Source organism: Rhinoderma darwinii, chromosome 5 (assembly GCF_050947455.1).
Source record: "Rhinoderma darwinii isolate aRhiDar2 chromosome 5, aRhiDar2.hap1, whole genome shotgun sequence".
NCBI classification, from domain to species: Eukaryota; Metazoa; Chordata; class Amphibia; order Anura; family Rhinodermatidae; genus Rhinoderma; species Rhinoderma darwinii.
Window position 1 is genome coordinate 309,936,064 of NC_134691.1, and position 25,078 is coordinate 309,961,141.

General features: G+C 40.1%; 1 protein-coding gene across 3 annotated transcripts in view; it reads left to right on the plus strand.

Moving 5' to 3' along the window:
* Positions 1-24,306, plus strand: part of PFKP (phosphofructokinase, platelet) — a 103,398-nt gene extending 79,092 nt beyond the window's left edge. Inside the window, exons 13-23 of one of the 3 annotated variants that reach the window (XM_075827442.1) lie at positions 168-314; positions 1,048-1,118; positions 1,914-2,001; positions 3,817-3,969; positions 8,443-8,595; positions 10,963-11,127; positions 12,722-12,783; positions 14,199-14,310; positions 17,119-17,218; positions 21,063-21,168; positions 23,739-24,306. In XM_075827442.1, coding sequence (XP_075683557.1) covers positions 168-314; positions 1,048-1,118; positions 1,914-2,001; positions 3,817-3,969; positions 8,443-8,595; positions 10,963-11,127; positions 12,722-12,783; positions 14,199-14,310; positions 17,119-17,218; positions 21,063-21,168; positions 23,739-23,892 — 1,311 coding nt within the window. In that variant the 3' untranslated portion in view covers positions 23,893-24,306. The remainder of the gene's footprint in view (positions 1-167; positions 315-1,047; positions 1,119-1,913; positions 2,002-3,816; positions 3,970-8,442; positions 8,596-10,962; positions 11,128-12,721; positions 12,784-14,198; positions 14,311-17,118; positions 17,219-21,062; positions 21,169-23,738) is intronic. The other 2 variants (XM_075827441.1, XM_075827439.1) reach the window with 2 other exon arrangements.
* Positions 24,307-25,078: the final 772 nt, after the last annotated feature.

A 25,078-nucleotide genomic window follows, 5' to 3' on the forward strand; every position in this document is an offset into this window, starting at 1 on the left:
CCTTTTTGGAACTGTATCAGCAGTAATAGAAAAGCTTTATACGATTTAGTAACTTTGGGGTTATAGGGAATTCTCATGCAAATGCTTGGACTGTGTTGTGTCAGTTGCTTCTTTTCTGTCTGCTCTTATTTCCATTTGTTTATATAATTTTCTATTCTCTTTCATAGAGTAACTTCAATGTGGCTGTCTTAAATGTGGGGGCTCCTGCTGCTGGAATGAATGGAGCCGTCAGATCCGCCGTGAGAGTGGGAATTACTGAAGGACACAAGATGTTCGCTGTTAATGATGGCTTTGAAGGATTTGCCAAGGGACAGGTGAGTATATTGGAACGTGATAAAATTCATGTTCTTACTGGTCCTTTTAATTGCTTTACGATAAGTTACAGGTTTACAAAGTCTGAAGAGAGATTGTGATTTCTGTCTTCATGGGGACATTGTGTGGATCCAAATAAAACAATATCTAGATCCTACCTGGCTTGCGTAGTCGTTAGGTGTATGTATATGGGGACATCGATGTATTGGATATGGATCTGCACAAGGTTTCCATGAAAAAAATGGACCTGATGAAAATCAGAACAGGAAATCTCATCTGAATCTCTCTTTAGGCTTTGGACCTTTAACTTCAAGCAATTATATCTCAGCATTCAAGTGAGATATAAAGCCAAGCTTGCATGTTGATGCAGGAGTCGGGAGAGGCAGCTGTCAGATGAACTAACCTTCGGCCAACAGCTGTCTAAATTGTGTATGGCGACTCGAGCTTAAAAGGGTTTTCCATGAATATCCAATGCTGGACCATCCTTTGGATAGTTCATCTGTATGTGTGGGGGACGCCCACGATCAGCAGAATGAAGGGACCTTCGCTCTTCCTGGAGAGCCACTGCCCTTTTAATGTTGTTCCATACACAGTGACCCATGTGTATATGCAGCCATCGATGGACATTAAAAACCCCTTTAAGCCACTGTGCCATCCTCCTCCCATTAAAAGACAATGTTGAGAGTTGGTTTTGTTGTAGTCGTATGCAAATATAATTTATTTATTTTACTTTAGATTAAAGAGATTAAATGGGGAGATGTTGGCGGCTGGACTGGCCAAGGAGGATCTATTCTAGGAACCAAAAGGTAATTTTGTGAATATTATTTTAAAAAAAATTCAAATTTATCAGAAGAGTTTTCAAATGTTACACAGAGAAGAAAACGACAGACAACAGGGTGTTGCGACTGTAGTAGAGCGGTACAATGGAGTACAGTAGTATATGCTTTACAACCCCGGCCTGTGACCTACTCCATACATTGGGATCTGTCACCCATAAGCTCCCATGTGTAAAAAAACAACCAACATATACAAACCAAAAGGACAGCCCTACGGATACATTTAATGTGCACAAACGTCATGTGAAGGGGGCTTTTCAAGTGTAAAATATACAAACGTACATTTCAACGCAGTAGAAAATACCCACCAACAGAGGGAAAGCAGATATCTAAATATCTTACATAGCATTGAATGCTTCCAATATATATATACTTAACAGCAGGAATTTTTATTATCGAAAAGGATAAGCCGTAAGTTGTCAAGGCAAGCTATGTAAGAATAAAGAAGTAGGAAAAGGAGAATCGATGGGGGAGGTAAATGGAAGCAAAGACGATGTATAGTAAATGGTTGGCGTAAAGAGCCAGCTTATGATGCTTCTGCCCCAGACTTAACCTAGTGTTATCAGGGGCGTCGCGCAAGGCCACTGCTCGGTTTCATCACGATAATGTAAAGTACTGGAGACATGGGGCATTTTTTAGCATAATTCTTTCATATGACATGTAACAATAATAGAATTATAACAAGACGATATTTGCTTTAGTTGCTTGGCTAGGAGACTGGGCAAATATTGCAGCAATACAGTAATCCAACTTTTCTTTTTACAGAACTTTGCCTGAAAAATACTTAGATAAAATTGCTGACCAGATACGTGCTAATAGAATCAATGCCCTTCTTGTTATCGGAGGGTTTGAGGTACATGTCTATTTAGTTCACTGTTATAGTTTACACTTCTATTGTTTCCACCCTTTTTACTGGATATAGTTATATTTCAGTTATAAGGCTAAAAATAGGTGTTTATTTTCCTATTCAACATAAAAAATAATTGTGACTTTGAGTGAACCTACACTAATATAAAAGAGAATGGCATAGATAGTAATTCTCTCTCTCTTGGGCCTTATTCAGACGAGCGTGTTAAACGTCCGTGTGACGGCCGTTGAAACAACGGACCTATATAATTCAATGTGGCCGTTCACATGGCCGTTGTTCCAATGGACCGTGTGAAGGTGTCCGTGAGAAAGTAGGACATGTCCTATTTTTTCACGTTTCACGCATCCCACCATAGACTCTAGTCTATGGGGGATGTGTGATATCGCTTCCCGCAGCGCAGAGCATGGATGCACCTCGGACGTTTTTCACGTTCGAGATGCGCAATGCCCGTCTAAAGCTAGCCTTATTCTCTGAATTTCTCTCTTTAAAAACTGGAAAGTTCCACAAGACATTACAGGGAATTAAAATTCCTCACATTCTTCCTTTCAGCAGAGACATAAGTAGAGCTTACTCAAAACGAATACAAGAGTAAAGAGGAGGAGTCGTATATAGGAGGAGTCTGCAGCATCCAATCAGATTCCAGCACTCATTTTTTCAGAGGAAAATAAAAACAGCAACCTGATTGGATACTATGGACAATGTCTCCACTTTTTTCTTGCACTAGTTTTGATATAGCTACTCCAGTGGAACACATTTATCAATAGTGATTGGTCGAAATTGTGCTTAATTTATCAATATAGTGCCTGCTGCATAATACATTTAGTACATCTCACGAAATAATAGACATGCTTTTTTCTTTCTTACACCAACCCAGTATGTAAAGTAAAAAAATTGAGCCGGTCCATAATGAATTTGCACAACTATTGTGAATGGTTTTTCCCCGCACCTTTAATGCATCTGTGTTAAAATTTACCAAAGAGGAAGATAAAAATGGCACCCAACTTTCATAAGTATGACAGTTAACAAATACCATTTTTCTATTACATGCTACAGCACCTTTGTGGTGCATATGGTTGGATAAATTTACGCCATTATGTCTAAGCCCGTGTCTTCTGAATCATAAAATACAGGATGCCATAAACGGCAGCTTGTATTCTGCTGACAGATTCACAGGGCAGAAGTGAAATCCCTGTAGCACACTTCTATTATCAGAAAATTTCTCATAAGATATTTAAAGGGGTTTTCTGACCATAGACATCTATGACATTCCCACAGGATGTGCCATAAATGTCTGATAGGTGGGGGTCCCAGAGGTGGTCTCTGCTAAGTAAGAAGCCCGCTGCATCCAGACAGTAGAGAGTTGGGTGCACATGTCCGTGGCTCTCTGTTCAAGTATATGTGAGTTACGGAATCAGTAATTCAACTTATATATTAGTGTAAGTTCTCCAAAGGTTAAAGTGCACATTTTAATGATAAAATAGCCCACACATTAGAGAATGTATTTTAGATGATTTCTTAGGAAATATTCTTTATTTTTAGCTGTTTTAAACTGTTATTATGTTATGTCATTTAATATGCAGTCTTGACTATTACGTTTTTTTTGTATTCATTTATGTTTAGCATTATGTTTTATTATGTTTTGAATATCTTTTATTTTACTGTGTGTAGTGGTTCCTTCCCAAGTATATCTGTGTGCTGTGGTTGAAATGGCTTCTTCCCATGGTCCCTTAAGGTACTTTCCCCCCCCCTACAACGACTGTGTCTTTTTTTTCCTCCCTACACTGTGCCTGTGCCTCCCAGGCCTACTTGGGACTGATGGAGCTGACTGTTGCTCGAGGGAAATATGATGAACTCTGTATCCCAATGGTTATGGTTCCTGCTACTGTCTCCAACAATGTGCCAGGTTCAGATTTCAGCATTGGCGCAGATACTGCTTTGAACACTATAACAGATGTAAGTTTAATGAGACGCATTTGAGTGCATTTACTTAACTAACACATCACTATGATCCCATGACTGTGGTCTTATTTATCAGAGCAAAGAATCCAGATCTACACACAAATGTACATTAGTATTCCTATTGGTAGCTGCATACAGATGGTGCAGACTTTAGTTTAGAGCTTTGAGAGCATGATAGATTTGACAGTTGTAATCTATTAATTTTTAGAATGTGTTATGATAGGACTAGTCATGATACTGATATTCCAGTAAAATAGATATAGCAAATCAAAGAGTGAAGAAAATATTTTATCTACATATAACTACATAAATTATCACAGGATGTTCTGCCTATTGTACAATAGACTTCTTCTCTATACAACACAGGCTTGATTTAAATGGGCACTAATTTTTCAAACAACTTAGCCTAATCCAATAGTGTACCTGATATACATCAACTTACTGTTTAAATGTATTTTTATTTTACACATGCAAATTCTGTGTGAAGTTACTGCCACTAGGTGTCTCCCTTCCTGTAATCTGCTGTCTACCCCTTGTTGTCAAACTAAGTCCGTCCCTGGTTTCAGATGGGCAGTAGAAGGTGGGAGTGTGTCTCTTTACTTCCTGGCTATACAACTCTATGAAGAAGGGAGGGGGAAGAGGGAGCAGAGTGAGAGACTCACACAGACATGCTGCATACAAGTCAATGGAGAGGGGAGAGGTGAGCAGGCAGAGGAAGCAGGAGCAGAGTGAGAAAGACACAGGCTACTGGTAAGATTTCTATTTCACCCCAGTGCTGGATTCTCAGCTACACTGAACATTACTGCTGGATGCTCCTCCTCTATGTGTGCAGTGTATAGAAGACATGATACAGTTTGGCTCTGCCCATTAGCTCAGAGACAACTAAGAATTAGAGATAGAGCCTGCAGAGGGCTAAACTGCTGAAAAAATATGCTGAATACAAGTCATAAAATGGCCAAACATATTGTTATTCCTCATGTACACACACACATGACAGCTTATTCTGAAAAGTCAGTTAGGTACGCTTTAAGCCCTACACACAACTGAAGGCATGAGAAGATTGTTAGAGCGTAGCTTCACCATTGACTTACCCACTTACAGTTAAAAACTGACAACTGGAGGCGCTGCAGGTAAGGTAGGGTGGCCGGGTTACAAAGGCCAAACCCTCACCTGCAAAGCTCCTGTGCCAATCTCTACCTTCCCTGCAGTATCCCGCGCCATGGGAAGGGAGAGCCGTCATGTTTCATAAGTGGAGCTACGCTGCTGAAATAAAACATCTTCAGGATAAAACATTGTAGACAAATGTGATGGTGCTAGAAATATAGTTATACTTTTTCTGTGGACTTAGCAGAAGGGGAAGACATGGAATAGACTTTAACTACCAGTATTGAGTCTAGAGGGATCCGTTGTGGCCTCATAGAAACTGGTAAACCTGCGAAGGGGCAAATTTATAGTGAAGACTCTAAGACTTAGTCCTACAAACATGTCGACCTCCATTCTCTGTAAGCGGTCAGCCCATTGTTAATAACCGATACGGCTGATTTCCTAAAATAATGTCTCAATTTGAAAATGTAGTTCTTTGCAAACTCTGATAAATAAAGCCACAATAACAGCAAATAAAGGTGAGTATTGCACGCTGCATGATGCTGCTTAATGCTGTTTGCTCTTTATTTAACCCACTCACTTCCTTCCTGCACATTATCACCTCATGACTGCCTGTAGTATCAGCTTAGTAGACATCTAGACTGCTAGCTCCTACGTAGTGTTTCTTTTCTGGCATTTGCTGCAGCTTAAACGCTTGCAATTAGTTAATGTCAATGAATGCTGCTTGGCGGCATTCCGCTAAATATTCCGTAAAACCAGTTGCTTTAGAAAGCAAAAAGGCATCTTGGAAAATTGCATGATGTGACGTTAGTAAGTGAGCTGCTAATTTTCACATAGAAAAGCTTGGATCAGTGCTGAGGATCCAGCTACGGCTTCTCCAGGATCCACCTTTACCTCTACCCAGGCTGAAGTTAGCGCTATCTCAATAAAGTGACTGTACTGGGAAAATGAGCACATTTACCTTATATGTGACAAGCATCTAAATCTGAAGATCTGTAGAAATGTCATTCATATTCTCTGTCAAGTAGAACAGATCCCACCAGCCTACTGGGCCTTGTCTGTGGTCTCCGAACTGCATTCAAGTTTGTGATGTCCACCTTGTATATAGCCCGCTTTTTTGTTTTTGGACATCCAGGGCTATAGACGGCGACTAGAATGGTTGCAAATGGAACCACAAAATATAATTTGGCTCCTAAATTTTGAGCCAACAGCACCCAAGTATTTTTTTTAAGCCTAAGGCTCCCTACACTGACTACATAGACTTAAAAAAAAAAAAAAAAAATATTCTGTGTCTGGAATTGCAGCTCAGCTCTAATCAAGTGAATGGAGCTGAACTGCAATACCAAAACAGCCTTTAGACAAGAGAGGCGCTGTTTCAGGAGAAACGTAGAACCTTTTTCCTCATCTCATACAGCCTTTTTAACGACATGGAACATGGTTGTTCTGCTACCTCAGATCTGTCCATATTCACGTCCAGACTGCTCAGGAATACACTTATTCTGCATATGAATGCTTTAGCTTTGTTCTAGCCCCAGTATACTAGCCAGTCTCCGGTACTCGTAGTTCCTTGGTAGCATGCAACTAGGGACCCATACAAATTCAAGTTTATTCTTCAATCATTAGCATGATAAAGACTCCCTGCGTGGGTCGAAATGTAGCGTATTTTATGATGGAAAAATAAACTTAAATTTGTATGGACCCCGGTTGGATGCTGTCACGTTAATACTCTGTATGTACCTTGTACCGATGGATTCCTGGACATTGAAATTTGCATTATTCTATTGACCAAGTATTGTGTGGGATAGAGTGTGCTGCGGACAAATTTTGTTTCTGCCATGCTGGTTACCATTGAAAACCAAGAAACTCCAGAGAAGAAAATCACTCGTTTTTATTAGAAATATTTTTCCACTTATTAACACAATTTTCCCGATAGAAATAAAAGAGTAAACTTTCATCTAAAGGATGAGTAAAGTGTTAAAATGTCACCAGCTTGTGGTAGAAAGTGAAGACCAGAGGAAGGATTCTGTAATTTTCTAGATCTTCAGAAGGGGGGCTGCACCCATCGGTTTTGTGTTATTGACACAGATATTAAACATGTAGTAACACCTTTCTAGTGACTGATTGTTCTCTTAAATAGAAGGTAGAAAATAATTTTTAGTCATTTCTTAGACTTAAGTTTCCCTGTTGTTCATAATGCACTAAATAGTTACTAACCAAGCCTGGTATTAAAGGGATTGTCTGGTTTAGAAACCCATTTTCAAATGCCCATTTAGGGCATTCTGAATTAATATAAGGGAGCGGGTCCCTCATTTGGGACCTCCATCAATTTTTTGAAGAATGAAGTGGCTACAAAGAGGGTGTCTCTCTGGAAGACTCAGCAGGTCCATACATTACATGGGCAGCCTATTGTATTCAATGTAATGCTGTGTTTCCCCTTGGTGGTGCTGCAGGGGAATTAAACACTTGCTGCTATGTTCTCCTACAGATTACAGATGATCGCTGGGGGGTCCTTGCAGTAAAATATTCTGTGAACAGCTTATTTTAAGGGACCTTTCAAACAAGAAGCAGACAAACCCTTCAAATGCCCGACTTCAGAAAAAGTTGATCTGACTACATTGTCTAACCAGCCTATGACATCCAAAATGGAATATAGTATAGAAAGGGCAGCTTTGAGCAATGGGTACAATAAGTGGGCATTTATATACAATAACTCTCTTACAATAAAGAAAGTACATGACCCATTTGTTCTGGAAGAGTACTGTGCTTAGGATCACAGTGAGGGACATAAGTTAGAGAAAAAGCACAGTGCCAAGTGTCACCATGCCAAGATACCACTATGCCAGTTATAGATTTATGTCAAAAAGTAAATGAGCCGTGCCTTATAGTATACGCCTTCTCCATCGGCATTTAGGAATAGAGACAGTTTTAACCCTTTATTCTCCTCCTCTCCCCATCAATTAACAAGTTAGTATATAATATTCCTGCTCTCTAAAAATTAACATTGCTTCTCCACTCCTGTCGATCTCTATGCTTAAAACATTGTGATCTTCTCATAAGCATTTAACTTTTTTTTGCTCTGCATGGGGGGAGTCTTCTAAATGTCAGATCTTAATTGCACCAATGCGACCCCAGGGCACTTCTTTTTTTTTTTTTTTTACTAATTTGGGCACTGCAGTAATGCTGAACATCATCAAAGTACTAAACGTAAGATTGAAGTTCCAAAACTTCAGCTAAGCTTCTATTAGCAATTAGGTTAGTGTGTTCCCATGCCTTTGGGAAGCCAAACCTCCCACCACACAGAAGGAGCCACTAACACGCATACATGACCCGTCCGCTAAACACATATTCATGCTGCCACTGCAGGCTTTTGAGAGTATGCTGCAGTTAGCTGAGGCTCGGAGCACTTATGAAGAATTTTGCATTCCCATGTGCGTAGTGCCATCCACCATTAGCAACAATGTCCCTGGCACTGACTTAAGTCTTGGCGCTGACACTGCACTCAATGCCATTATGGAGGTAAGATGTCTTGCTTTTTCATCAATCACTTTAATATTTCGTCATGTACATGATCATTACTGAACTCCTTTCAGTTATATGACTCATGAATGACGTGACAAATAAAATATAATGTATGTTTTTCTACAGGTTTAAACAGCCGAGACATGCTCCTAATAGGAGACTATATGTAAAGTATCAAACAATTTCTGTGGTCATTTATCTCTGGAATTTTGCAGAAGGTTTTTAATCACTGGTGTAATTGGCAGGGCCGACATCAACTTCTGGCACAGTTGGGCAGATGCCAAGGCAGTCTGCTGTAAACAGAACCTTATGTGCACTGCCTGGCCATTGTCACACATAAAAAAAACAGTCAGCAGGGAGGCAATCTAAGCATTAGTGTCTCCTCAGTATCTTTAATCACTCAGCTTTGTACTAAGTTCAGCAAAGTGTGCCCAGGTTCAGCAGCACTGTTTAATTAGGGTGAGGTGGGCAAGAGGCCCACTGTGACTCTGTCACCCAAGAACCTGCATTAACCTAGAGCGGGCCCTGCTGATAATGACAAGAAAATGATGACTCCAGTCTCAATTATAGGTGATGGTCCCTTTAAATAATCAATCTATAGAAGTTACTAAAGGGTTAATTGTTTTCCAATACAGGATTATTAAAGCGACTGTCCAGTCTCCCGGTGGGGATAAAAATACATACCGTTTTTCATTCCCTTGTGGACCCCAGGTTCAGAATGGCAAACAGATGCTGGTGACTGTGTCTGCTCCACTCACATAAGACTGCTGATCACCATTAGGTCTAGTTCACACAGTGCAGATTTTGCATTTATTTTAAAAACCCAAGCCAGGGACAGAGCCTAAACAGAAGAAATATATAAAGGAAGGCATTAAAGTCTCTCCTCTCCCTTGATCCAATCCTGGTTTTGGCTGAAAAAATGCAGGCAATATCTGCACTGTGTAAACAAGGCCATAGGATACGTCCACACGTATCAGAATTGTTGCGGAAATATCAGCAGCAAAACTGAGTGAGTTGAAGGAAAATCCGCTCCAAATTGTATGGATTTTGGTGCAGATTCATTTGCCGAGTTGCCACAGCAGATCGGCTAAAATAAAAATAAATCTGTAAACTCACCTTCCCAACATTCTGCCGCTCCCCTGGTAACGCTAGCCTGGTACCCCACTGGTCCCTGCATCCTGGCTTCCAGCAATGACGTGTCAATTTCTTTGGGAAAATATTTTGCAGCGTGCAGGAAAGACTTGTTCAAATCTCATACACTTTGCTGCTGCTGTATTCCGCTGCGGATTTTCCATCTGCAAATTCAGACAGAAAGACTGCAGCGCTTCCGCTACATGCAATATTCAACCACCGCTTCCCTCTGTATTGCCATTGGGGGAAGCGGTCGTCTAAAAGTCATGGTAAAGAAGGATGTCATCACTGATTATAGCTATTCAGCCCTGACATCATATCAGACGTCGCTTTATAATTCACAAGTATATGCAGATACAGTATGCGGCACTTCTGTAGGATTGAATTCCATACAATATTCTATGGCATCACCAATATAACATATAATCTATTCTACAACTTTATAGTTCACAATATGAAGAAGAAACTGGTAAAACTGCTACCATTAGATGTATAGGAGCCGGTGTTTGCTGGTGAGGTGTAAGATTGTGAAATGAGAGTTTTGCAGGAAAGTGATAAGCGGCAGGATGTTATCATAATGACTCAGACATTTTCAGGCGGTCACATCTCTTTTTCCTCCTCCGTGTTATAACAGAGACATTCATCATGCACGAAACCTTTAGACTCCACATTCCTGTCCTTGCTGGATTGAAATTGTCACTTTGCATGTCATGTTCATCAGATATCCAGGGAGCGTGATCATAGGATTTCACGCAGGTTCACGCGGTATTTGCAGTGTTACAGCAGATCACCTGTAATCTAAATAGTTATGAATGAGAATTATTACAGTATATGCCAATATGCAAAATACTAGATTAGCTAGGTTCACATTTGTACTTGTTTGGGGCAGTTTTTGTGTTTTTTTTTTTTTTACAATGGACCCATCGTTTGTTTTTTTTTGTTGTTTTTTTTAAATGAATGAGCGAGAAAACACAGCTCAGTACAAATGATGCAGTCCAATGGCAAATAATCATTTTAGCATCAGCTTAACACCCATAGTAATTAATGGGATCTATTGGCAGATCCGACTATTAAAAATCCATCAGAAACTGTAATGGTATAATGAATAAAGCCTAATTCTTTACCAATATAGGAAGATATAATAGATTAATAGTCCGTGTCTATGACATGTTATTGGGATTTCTATGGGCATGTGAAATTACTATGTATTTGTGCACCATGCATTTTGATTAGACTTGCGATCGCATCAAACAATCTGCCAGCGGGACGAAGAGGCGCGTCTTCATCATTGAAACAATGGGAGGATACTGCGGTTACCTGGCCAACATGGGAGGTCTTGCTGCTGGTGCTGATGCCGCCTACATCTTTGAGGAGCAATTTGACATTCGTGAACTCCAGGTAAATACAAGTATATTGTGTCCAATGATGGAAATAAATGGGGAAGGCAAAGTATTGTGTTGTTTTTAGGTCCAACATTCTGTGCTGATTAATTTTATAATATACAGTATCTATACGGTGGTCAGGTTTTTCTTATACAAATTCCCTGCATTGACGTAGAGTTAAAGAGAACCTTTCACCTCCCCATACATGTGCAGCTGAGCGCAGCATGTAACGGGGAGGGCTGTACAAACCCAGGGGCACTTTACATTTTTTTTCTACCTCCCACCATTATTTAGATACTGGTGCCGTTATATTTGGCGCCCGATATTTAAATAACCCCCTGAACAGTCAACGGGACGTTCACTGGCAAGGGGGCGTGTTACTATGGATGTGACACTGTCCAATCAGATATGGATAGTGTTACAGCAAGAGCGAGGAGATAGTGTGCGCGCGCTCGCACACACGCTCTCTCACTCTTCAGCTTTCAAGATTAGTCTTCTGCCGAACTGCCAAGGGGGCGTGTCACTGCTATGGACAGTGTAATCCGTGGAGAGGAGAGCGCGCTCTCATCTCTTGCGAGAGATCAGTCTTGCATTGTCTGCTGAACTGACAAGCGGGCGTGTCTCTGCTACGGATAGTGTAAGCTCTCCCCAGCTCTTACACTGTCCGTAGCAGTGACACGCCCCCTTTCCAGTTCGGGTGAAAAGACTGCAATCGCACACTCTCCTCGCTCTTGCTGCTGTAACACTGTCCATATCTGATTGGACAATGTAACAGCCATAGTAACACGCCCCCTTGCCAGTACACGCCCCGTTTACTGTTCAGGGGGTTATTTAAATATTGGGCGCCAAATATAATGGCACCGATATCTAAATAACGGAGGGAGGTAGAAAAAAAATGTAAAGTGCCCCAGGGTTTGTGCAGCCCTCCCCATTACATGCTACACTCAGCTGCACATGTATGGGGAGGTGAAAGGTTCTACGTTGTGGCATTAAGCTCCCTCTAGTGGTGGCTGCAGATATTTAAACTTTTATCAGTTAAAGGGGTTTTCCAGTCCGTATAGGCCATCAATATCTCATCGGTGGAGGTCCGACTACCGGAATCCCAGCCGATCAGCTGTTTTGAAGGGGCCGCAGTGTTCGTACGAGCGCTGCTTCCCCTTCATTCCTTACATGCTCGTGCTGTGAATCGCCAACATACTTGAATGAGAGACGACTAATACTGTAAACTGCCACTACAAGTGTGTCGGCAATTCACAGTACGAGCTGGTTTGAATGTAGGGGAAGCAGTGTTCAAAACAGCTGATCCGCAGGGGTCCTGGGAGTCAGACCCCCACCGATCAGATATTGATGGCCTATTCTGAGGATAGGCCGTTAATTTCTAAGGACTGGAAAACTTTAAATTAATGCCTAATCTATGTATCGGAAAAATTGATATATACGAATGTATGATATACGAAGAAATAAATCAGTACAGAAATGTTGAGCTATTTAGAACAAAAAAATGCAACAAATTGGTATTCGAGATTTCTGCTAGAAATCATATTTGTTTCCTTTTTCTCTTAATAAAAGTTAATACTTGTATATGATGATTATTTTATCCTTTCACGTAGGCAAATGTGGAGCATTTAACAGAAAAGATGAAAACAGGTATCCAGAGAGGCCTTGTCCTAAGGTACAAACAACATCACATACTACTTCACGATCTACACGCGTTGTATTGGGGCATTTTTTACTGCCTCAGAGGTGAATGTATTTCTTAAGGTCCATTTACACAAGCAGATATTCGTATTAGCGTTCTTCGTATACACGTTATCTTCGCCTATATAACATTGTCACATATCTGCTATCAATCAATTTACAAACCACAATGTAAGAACGACCAATGAGTATTTTATCGCTGGTCGTTTCGTAGCTACAATTATTCACATTAAGCGATTATCGGGTACTATCGCAGGTTAGCTTTGGAATCTGACCAATTATCTGTTTGTGTAAATTGGCTTTTAGACTCTGTTCACATTTGCGTTACTCGCTTTCTGTAAGGGGATCCAGCATTTTTTTTTATGACAAAAAAGCGTATTCTGCAGTGTCAAAAATACCAGAAGCCCCAAGGAAAACCTGATGAACCCCATTATAAGTCAGTGAAATCCATCAGGATGCGCTGAAAAATGGATCCATCATAGCTGTCTTATAAAGATCAACCATGACAAAGTCACATCTACACTAGTGTCAGTAGAGAGACCCCTAGTGGCCAAAATAGCAAATGAAGACTCAAATTAGTTTCAGCCTCCACTTTCTCTGAATTTTGTTAGGAAATTCTGAAATGTCCATAATATAATGACATCACATATGTATTGCTTTATATTGCTGGGGAAATTACCTGATGACAACATGCAAGGCTGTGGGGAATTTGACATTCTTCGTAGCTTTCCTGCTACATGTCAGCCGACTATACTGTATAATGACAATCCGCATAGCATAATTATTGTTCTTGATAAGTCATTTTGCCTCCACACTGCTCATATAGTGCTGCTATTCTGTTCCCTAGCTTTTGGAGCCTATTGTCCCTTCAGGGGTAGGGGCCCAGTTGCCACTGCTTCCTCTGCACCCCTATTGCTAAAACACTGTTTGTACTCTCTCTAACTACTCCCAAAAGTTTAAAAAAACAAATATTACATTTACAGATGTGTCCTTACCTGATTTCTTTTCTCAACCTATCTTGAGATGTGTGGCGTGAGATGACCAGCTTTAAAGAAAATACATGATCCTCTGTAACCAGTTGTCTATACCAAATGCGTCTATTTGGTCACCCAGTGGTTGCCATGTAAATTGCAGCCTGTCACGAGTATTGCTAGCATGTCGCGATATTGTATTGAAGTGTTTTCATGAGAAATTGTCCTCAACCAAATTTAAGCAAGGGTAAGAGTGGACACATCTGTATGCAGTATTACATCCCCTGTATGAATTAGAATTTGTTCTGAAAAGAAACATACATAAATCCTAGATAATAATGTGTCCTTAGTCCTCTCATGCACATCGGGTATACATTTAAAATCTTCACTTCTCAATAGCTTTCATTTACTCCTCAAGGAATGAAAACTCCAATGAAAACTACACAACCGACTTTATTTATCAGCTTTACTCTGAGGAAGGGAAAGGAGTGTTTGATTGCAGGAAGAATGTACTGGGCCACATGCAACAGGTAAAGTACAGAGAGCTGCAGGCCAATTGTAAAGGGTTAATATATATTGAAATGAAATATGACACAGTATATAGCTGACGTTTATAGGTAATGCTTTCCTCATCTTGAAAATCACATAAGCAGCTGCCATCCTATAACTTTAAATTGCATCTGTCATGAGCAAATACACTTAAAAAAGGGGGCTAGTTAGTTTAACTGTTTGGCTGTGTTTACACCATGCGGGTTTGATGTAGTCGTGTGCGCGCGGGTGTGTGTGTGTGTGCGCGTGTGTGTGTGTGTGTGTGTGCGTGTGTGTGTGTGTGGATTATTTATATTAGGCCTGTGAGATTGTATGGTACTTCTTCTCTTTACGATACACTCTTGGTTTTGGCATTAAGAACAAAAAAGATTATTATAACACCGTAGCAATTCTTAGGGTGAATTCACATGCTGCAGAATTGCTGCAGATACGGCAATGAAGATCTGCAGCAATCTACAGCACAATTCATATGAATGGGATTTTTTTTTTTTTTTTTAAAAACATCCACATGTAGCTAAAATTATTCGTGTGAAATTGAGGGCACGCTGCGAATTTTATAATCCACAGCATGTAAATTTTGTCACTGATTTTTCCCTTTTCAATGCATAGGGTGAAATCCGCAGCATAATCCTTATGTAAAAAGTGGATTTCAGCGTGGATTTGCTGTGAAATCCACAGTGGAAAACATCTTTGTGGTATTAAGAAGGTGCCCCTGTCTTATGACAGGTTCATTTCAAATATAAAGTGTTATAAACAATGGCAAAGGAACATGCCACGATACAAGCTGAGAATACAAAGTTGTTGGGGATATGAAGTAGTTTGACAGTGGCGGCCATACTGCCTGTTATATGGTGCTAATACAGGTGCCAAAGTTTAGTAATGCTGCAACATCATACAGTGAAGGAAATAAGTATTTGATCCCTTGCTGATTTTGTAAGTTTGCCCACTGTCAAAGACATGAACAGTCTAGAATTTTTAGGCTAGGTTAATTTTACCAGTGAGAGATAGATTATATTTAAAAAAAACAAGAAAATCACATTGTCAAAATTATATATATTTATTTGCATTGTGCACAGAGAAATAAGTATTTGATCCCTTTGGCAAAGAAGACTTAATACTTGGTGGCAAAACCCTTGTTGGCAAGCACAGCAGTCAGACTTTTTTTGTAGTTGATGATGAGGTTTGCACACATGTTAGATGGAATTTTGGCCCACTCCTCTTTGCAGATCATCTGTAAATCATTAAGATTTCGAGGCTGTCGCTTGGCAACTCGGATCTTCAGCTCCCTCCATAAGTTTTCGATGGGATTAAGGTCTGGAGACTGGCTAAGCCACTCCATGACCTTAATGTGCTTCTTTTTGAGCCACTCCTTTGTTGCCTTGGATGTATGTTTCGGGTCATTGTCGTGCTGGAAGACCCAGCCACGAGCCATTTTTAATGTCCTGGTGGAGGGAAGGAGGTTGTCACTCAGGATTTGACGGTACATGGCTCCATCCATTCTCCCATTGATGCGGTGAAGTAGTCCTGTGCCCTTAGCAGAGAAACACCCCCAAAACATAATGTTTCCACCTCCATGCTTGACAGTGGGGACGGTGTTCTTTGGGTCATAGGCAGCATTTCTCTTCCTCCAAACACGGCGAGTTGAGTTAATGCCAAAGAGCTCAATTTTAGTCTCATCCGACCACAGCACCTTCTCCCAATCACTCTCAGAATCATCCAGATGTTGATTTGCAAACTTCAGACGGGCCTGTACATGTGCCTTCTTGAGCAGGGGGACCTTGCGGGCACTGCAGGATTTTAATCCATTACGGCGTAATGTGTTACCAATGGTTTTCTTGGTGACTGTGGTCCCAGCTGCCTTGAGATCATTAACAAGTTCCCCCCCGTGTAGTTTTCGGCTGAGCTCTCACCTTCCTCAGGATCAAGGATACCCCACGAGGTGAGATTTTGCATGGAGCCCCAGATCGATGTTGATTGACAGTCATTTTGTATGTCTTCCATTTTCTTACTATTGCACCAACAGTTGTCTCCTTCTCACCCAGCGTCTTACTTATGGTTTTGCAGCCCATTCCAGCCTTGTGCAGGTCTATGATCTTGTCCCTGACATCCTTAGAAAGCTCTTTGGTCTTGCCCATGTTGTAGAGGTTAGAGTCAGACTGATTAATTGAGTCTGTGGACAGGAGTCTTTTATACAGGTGACCATGTAAGACAGCTGTCTTTAATGCAGGCACCAAGTTGATTTGGAGCGTGTAACTGGTCTGGAGGAGGCTGAACTCTTAATGGTTGGTAGGGGATCAAATACTTATTTCTCTGTGCACAATGCAAATAAATAGATATCATTTTGACTATGTGATTTTCTGGTGTTTTTTTATATATATAATCTATCTCTCACTGGTAAAATTAACCTAGCCTAAAAATTCTAGACTGTTCATGTCTTTGACAGTGGGCAAACTTACAAAATCAGCAAGGGATCAAATACTTATTTCCTTCACTGTAGGTGTGCTGTCAACAGCTGGGGAGCTAAACCTCTGGTTGGGGACACTGCCTTACTTTCCAAGCATGTCCTCCGTTTTGCCTGTTCTGATATCTCCATCCTTTAATGGTTTCCTGTATTGGTGACCATTGCGCTTACACGTTTAGTAAGCACAGTAGCTGTGGTCACTGGTCGTCATTCTATACAGCACAGAGGAGTCACCCCTGATATAGAACAGGAAGTAATAACATGGGGTAAAAACTGAAATATATTATCATTCTAACATTATATCATTGGCGGATGTGTCTTCTTACAGGGTGGCGCTCCCTCACCATTCGATAGAAACTTTGGCACAAAAATCTCAGCAAAAGCTATTCAGTGGATCTCCAGGAAGCTGAAAGAAACCTACAGAAAGGGTAACAGATGACTAACACTGAATATGTCTATATTTATACATCAAGACATCACGTGTTCCAGTAATATAAAGAGAGGGAGACGGGAAAAACCCGCAGGGAAGAGTCAGAGGAGCGGTGAAGCAGGCCACTACTGGAAGTACCAGGCCTTAAAACTGGAGGAGTTTCCCATAGCAACCAGTCACATTCCAGCTCTTTAGAGGCCTTTCTGGAAAATGAAAGGTGCAACCTGATTGGTTGCTTTGGACAAGTCCATAATTTATTGTGTGTCACTATTATGACATTCATTAGATATATGGCACATGTGATTGCATCCGGTGACTACATCTGTATGTAGATTTCTTCAGTTCGGCAGTATACATGATACTGTAGATATTCTGTACTGAACGGCTACTATTGATATTGCAATGTATATGACATTACGTTTTATTGACACGCTTCTGCTACCACGCTTTGCATTGTAGAATTGTGAGTCTGCTTGGCGCACAATGCTTGCAGCTGCCGTATAGAACGTAGTGACATATGTAGCTAAATACACTTTCTTTTCTGCTTTTATATTTCTATCATGGCTACTCGGGATACTTAGAGGAAGGTAATTTCTCATTATTGTACATATTGTAAATGTTTGCATTTCACAATCCTGTCTGTAGAGGTCATTTCATTGTATTTTCCTTATTTCCCTTAACTAACCAGGTTTTATTATCAAGAATGTAGAACTAACAAATATTCTCCTCTTGCTGTGGAAATGTAAAAGACCCGCTGCCCACACATGGTGGAAACTAACGCTTTTCTGGGACCAAGATAAATTGTGATGGATTGATGCTTAGGGTGCATCACAAAGCGGCAGATTTTGTTGCAGAGATTTCTGAAAATCAGTTCCATTCATCTGAATGTGATTGTTTCTGCAGCGGGTACATGGATTTCCGCACGTCCCATCTAGACGAATGGCACTGATTTTCAGTTGCAGAAAGTGTATGCAACCAAATCTACCCTGTGTGACTGCACCCTAAGTCCTTGTTCACACAATGCAAATTTAATGTAAATTTTTCATGGTTAGGCGTTAAAGTGTCTCCTCTCCTGGTTTTGGCATAAAAAATGTCATGCAAAATCTGCATCAAATCTGCACTAAGTGAACAAGGCCTTATAGGGATCTTATCACCTGGTACTCTGAAGTCATCCATCAGGGTTCTCCATAGGATACATCCTGTGCAGGGGTTTTGGTTTTCCTGCATTACTATTTTCCCATTACAGGTACCTGCGTAGTGTTCATCTAATGGTAGCAATAGTGAAAATCCCCATTAAACTTGACTGTTTACTTCAGCCAACAGCAACAATATCGAGAAACTCCTTTAATACATATTGCATCGGGGGGAGAGCACGTTATTACCACTTGGGGCTATGTGCAAGATTGTATGCCCAGGAACAAGCAACACCTTAGGGCTTGTCCACACGTAGCGGAATTTCTGCAGCATTTCCGTTGAAACTAGCTGTAATTCCATTGTGGAAAAACCGCACCATTTCCTGCTTTTTTTACTGCAGAAAACGATGTGCATTCCGCTGCGTTTTTCACAATACTGGTGGTGACATCTCCTCTGAAAAACGCAGCAATTCAGTCCACTTTCCGCAGCAGGAATTGACATTCTGCGGTCTGAAAAATACGCACCGCAGGTCAATTTCTCGGAAATTTTACACAGCGTGTAGATGAGATTTGTTATCTCACCCACTTTGCTGCTACTGTATTCTAAAAAAAAAAAACAGAAAAGGAACAAGTCACGACCAGGTATTTGAAAAAAATACAAACTTTCTTTATTAAAGTCAATAGACACACAGAAAGAACATGTAACAATTATACATAATAAAATACCATGGACCCTCGAACAGAAACGGAATCCGAACATAAAAGCAGAATGGCCCCCCAGATGTAAAAATGGTCCAAAAAATCCTATATACGGCTAAAGTGCATACATATATAATACTGAGCAGGTGCTATGCATGGTACACCCTGCACAGATGGACACACAGGTATAATGTAAAGAGTATATGCAAAGTGCAGTCCTAAGTATACATAACATGCAAGGAAATATACCTACACCTATGTAGTAAACGATGAAATAGGAGACCAGGACCGGGAGAGGGGACCTCTGCTTAACCCCTCTCCCGGTCCTGGTCTCCTATTTCATCGTTTACTACATAGGTGTAGGTATATTTCCTTGCATGTTATGTATACTTAGGACTGCACTTTGCATATACTCTTTACATTATACCTGTGTGTCCATCTGTGCAGGGTGTACCATGCATAGCACCTGCTCAGTATTATATATGTATGCACTTTAGCCGTATATAGGATTTTTTGGACCATTTTTACATCTGGGGGGCCATTCTGCTTTTATGTTCGGATTCAGTTTCTGTTCGAGGGTCCATGGTATTTTATTATGTATAATTGTTACATGTTCTTTCTGTGTGTCTATTTGACTTTAAAAAAGAATGTTTGTATTTTTTTCAAATACCTGGTCGTGACTTGTTCCTTTTCTCTGGTTTTGTTAAAATTAGTCACTAGGACCACTAGTATCAATTGGGGTATTGTTCGGTTTTGCTACTGTATTCTGCTGCATATTTTCCTTCCGCAACTCCGTTACGTGTGGAAAAGCCCTTAAAGAGAATATCCAACGGTAAATAGTAATTTCATAATACAAATAATAGTAGTTAGAGCTAGACCTGGTGATATTTTCTATGAAAAGTAGAGCTACCAGCTAGGATCATTCTGACTATCCTGTTTTTCTTGCTTTTTTTGGTTTCTTTTTAGTAAGGTAGAAAGCTGCTACTATTCACAGACTGTACAGGCGTACTATGTATTTGATGTTCATAAAGAAACAGCACCTTTGCAGGCTGTAAGGGGAACTGCACCTTCCTAATGTTCGTTCAGCACAGTAATGCAAAAAATCATAAAATTACCATATTAGTCAGCAGTATCATTCTTTAGAATAAAAAACAGACTGAAGGGGCTAAATGAAGAGAAGGCCAGTGCCATACCATGAATTATTTATCTATAAATACAGCAATTTGTAAACTTTGTTCTTGTCTTGTATCTTTTAATTCTTTCTTGATAAGAACATGCTTTAGAAGAGCCAGCTAGCAGATTAGAGTGTCTCAAACCAAAGGGAACGTTTTATAAGAAAATTACCTATAATTTAAATCAAGTTTTTATGTTAAACATTTTTTCAATTTGGTATCTTATTACCTATATTAAAATATAATCCTAAAATCTTGCAATTTTCACTCCGGCCACAGAGCCTTGTAATATACTGACCCTTTCTGTTCTGTAGAGATCACTTCTCAGCTTTCATCTCATTATTATCATCACAGGCAGGATTACACTGACAGGTAACACCTATATATAGATAACACAAGATCCACCATTCATAATAGACTGACCCTTCCTGTTCTGTAGAGATCACTTCTCAGCTTTCATCTCATTATCATCACAGGCAGGATTACACTGACAGGTAACACCTATATATAGATAACACAAGATCCACCATTCATAATAGACTGACCCTTCCTGTTCTGTAGAGATCACTTCTCAGCTTTCATCTCATTATCCTCACAAGCAGGATTACAATGACAGGTCCTCGATATAGATAACACAGGATCCACCATAATAATGTACAAAAAATAGAATTTAAAAAAATCTACTATGAAAAAAATAAAACCAGGTTAAAAAAATAAAACCAGATTAAAAAATATATGTTACACGGCCCGGTTTTAAATAGTAAAAAAAATAAATATAGGTGATACATTCCCTTTAATGACTATGACATGCTAATTAATGTTTTTCTGCAATTTCCAGGCAGAATATTTGCTAACACAGATGACAGTGTATGTCTGTTAGGGATGCGCCGACGAGCTCTTGTCTTCCAGCCAGTTGTACAACTCAAAGACGAAACTGATTTCAAGTAAGTGCTAATGCAAATCAGAAACAATGTCCAATACTAGGCCACCTCTCAGGAATCACAAGCTTTTATAGTATATGACGTTTGTTAAGATAGCATTTATAAGTATTAGTTGGGGTTATGTGAGCTATCTACAGCTATGATAGGTTTAGGCCCTGTTCACATAGTTTTTTTGACCTGCCTGCAAACACTTTGCCGCATTTTTCAGCCACGGCCATTGAGCGCCGTGGGCAATAAAGGCTGTGAAAACCGCTTTCTCTGCCTCCCATTGATGTCAATGGGAGGTGAAAGACGGAAACGCCTGAAGAAAGGGCATGACGCTTCTTTCCGCTCGCGGGAAAAAAACACCTCCCATTGAAATCAATGGGAGGAGTTTTTGGAAGTTTTTTTGGCGTGATTTCCACATCAAAAACAGCGCCAAGAAACTCTGTGTGAACAGGTCCTTAGAGGTTCTATATCTATGACCACACAGACAGACAATATTTGGCCCATTCTACGTTTCTATCTTCTTAGCTATCCATGCCTGGAGTTTCAGCACAGTTTTCAGAGCTGTATCTTTTAGTCGCGCACATGTGTGTCCATCACATGACCAGGACAGATTTTTATCATCTGGAAGTAAACAATGAACCTTTCTATTGAATAACCGCAAGCAGATATTAAAAACCATGGGGAATGGATATAGAAAGTATATTGGCAAACGGTATAATTATTATATATATTATTCACAAATAAATAAGCTAAAAATGATAAAAACGGAAACCCGCAAAGATGAATCAAACACTGATTTATATCAAGAAATATAACACCAGTATTTTTTATAACTTTTTTCACATCCACATACAACCTATAGTTTTCTATCCAATTCAATGGTAGGCGTCTATCTCACTTTTCTAGCCAGTCTCCCGACGCATCTGCGTCATTTGGGTCACTATGCAAGAATATTTTTCTGTCAAAACAATAATACTTCAAATAATTTTCAAATAAACATAGTTACCTAACAGAAGCCAAGAAGTTACATAACTCTTCGAATCTCTCTGTTTCTATTTTCCATTTTCTATTTTGTGTTACTTATGAAAAAAGGAAACACCATATAAAAATAATTTATTTATTTAGATCGAAACATAAAAACGGAATTCTCCGTTTTTTCCTAAGCCGGGTTTATAGGATAAATACGCATTATCATATATATAAATAAATACGGACATTTCCCATAGGATCTAAATCTAGGCAAGTTCCTATAATTAATTTTCTGGTATACAACATAGAAACACTTCCCATACCTTACAACCGCTTCTTCTATGATAAGGAAACAGAAAAAAGATTGCGTTCCACGGGGCTCCTCCTTTCCTCTCCGGCGTTGAACCGCAATTAACTAATTATCTACAAGTCTGACTGGCTACAAAAGGTCTAGACTGCACAGTCAGACTCATCATAAGCCATGACTAAGGACCTAGCGAGGGTCTGAAACGCGTAGGCTACCGCCTATCCTCTCCTTCTCTCTGTACTCTGGACTATACCCACCCGTCACTAAATGTCTGTTCGTAGCCCTTGTGCTTCGATTTTAACCAAGATCAATTAAACTTGGAAATTGATTTCCGTTTTAACAAAAACTACACTCTCAGCGCTGGTTCCAACTCCCCTGTTTTTGACAAACGGTATAACTTCATATAAAAAGAACCAAACAATCACATACAACATGCCTCACTATCTGACAAAAAATTAATTTTTGTGACTGTAACTTACCCAAGATATTGTGACTCAACCCTGCCAGACTTCCGAGTTGTAGGCGGGACTGAGTGCTGGACTTTTCGCTGCTTTACTACATGTACCATCATGCATTACTGCCCTCTCGGCAGCATGATTGCCACCCATAACGAGATAGAGTAGAAGAAGGCTGGCTTAGGAAACAATCAGTCAGGGTATGTTCACACGCTTAACCAAAACCGTCTGAAAATACTGAGCTGTTTTCAGACGATTTTTAAGCCACTCGAGTCTATGAAAAACGGCTCCAAAAACGTCCCAAAAAGTGACCTGCACTTCTTTTTCGCTGCCGTTTTTCAAGATTCCCGCGTAAAAAAAACGGCCCGTCGAAACAGAACGCCGGTTTTCCCATTGAAATCAATGGGCAGATGTTTGGAGGTGCTCTGCTTCTGATTTGTTGGCCGTTTTTCGTCCGTTTACGGCCTGAAAATAAGCCGTGTGAACATACCCTAACAGTGCCAGCCCCTTTTGGTAACATGTTCGATGACTCGCTGACACTAAGGGGGGGAGGTATAAAGCAGCCAGAAGGCGAGTGGCTGTGTCGGTGAGTCATTATGTAGCTGTAAATTACAGAAGTTCGTGTTACCAGAGTTTCGTTTTCCGAACAAAATTTTAAATAAAAGTATATTGGTAAGCATGATTAAATCGAATTATAGGTTTACTAAGCAAGTGTTTATGTTCTCTGGATAACCCCTTTAATTCAGTCCCAATAGTTTGTATATGAGAAGAGTTATTAACTATTAAATCACCCTCATCCTCCATTGGTTTATGTACCATAACAATGATGTGTAATTCTTGCTTTCCAAATCCAGACACAGAATTCCTAAGGAGCAGTGGTGGCTGAAACTGAGACCCCTGATGAAAATCCTGGCCAAGTACAAGACCAGCTATGACATTTCAGACGCCGGGCAGCTGGAACACGTTCATGTCCCCAGACCAAAAGGATTAGAAGCAGGAGTGTTGTAAAGCCACAGCCCCCGACATCATGCCTCGTATCACAGCCTGTCTCCATTTCCATTGTGTGCTTTACTGCTCTATTATATCACGGTTATCCATTTTATCTTTTGTCATTTAAATTATAATGTTCCAGCACTTTACGTCCACATAATTTCTAGGTTACGTCTGAAAAATAAGTAGGAAGATTACAAAGAAAATTGTATGAAGAATATACCTCACAGCACTTACACAGTTTGTTTTATTTTTTTCCACTCCAAACGTATTGCCACAGATGTGAATGAGCTGCAACGTTCCCTGTGTGTTGCGTGTAATTGCATATGTAATGGTTTCACATTATTATGTGTTATGTCTCTATTTTCCCCAGTGACAAAGTGCAGGATCCATCGATGTGATGTAATAAAGTTACTTCGCAAAACATTAAAATTGTTGGAAATTTTGTAGGTAAAAAAGTAATCTCTGTACTACGTCCGAACATATAATGTCGACTTTGCTTCTATGGGGGTTGGGAACTGGTTTATGGTTGCGAAACAGAAATCAGAGCGGCACCTCAGGCTTATGGACAATGAATATCATAACCAGGTGTTTTGGCCTGCTGCATAAATGGTGGCAAATCTTATGAAAAGGTGGAGTCAAATTAGACAACCGACTTAAAGGGTAACTAAACTTTTAAAAAACATTTGACACGTCAGAAGTTTTAAACGGTGGGGGTTCGAACACCGAGACCCAAACCAATCACTAAAACGAAGTGATACAAGTGCTCGGGTAAGCGCTGTCGCTTTATTTATGATCGGCGTCTCTCGGAAACCCGAGCGAGCGGTGTACGGGCTCAATAGAAAGTCTTCAAAAGTTTAGTTACCATTTAAAGGGGTTGTATAGTCTTATGTAATAAGTGATGCTGATGCAACTTACTAATGTTGTTTGGGTTTTAATACCTTATTTTTCAAAAATACTTCTATACATTTCATCGAAATGTACATTAATAGGATGAAAACTCATCCTGACCCAATCCTGCTCCCGCAGCTGCTGGGTTTGTTACACTGCATCAGTTTAGATTAGGGTACAGTCACATGTGGCATACTTGCTTTGTATTTCCGCAGTGTAAACCAACACTGCAGAAAACTTACGATGTATTCTTCTGGGAAAAATAATCTCCAGTACAAGAACTAGAGAAATCTTTCAGAGTTGCAGAATATTT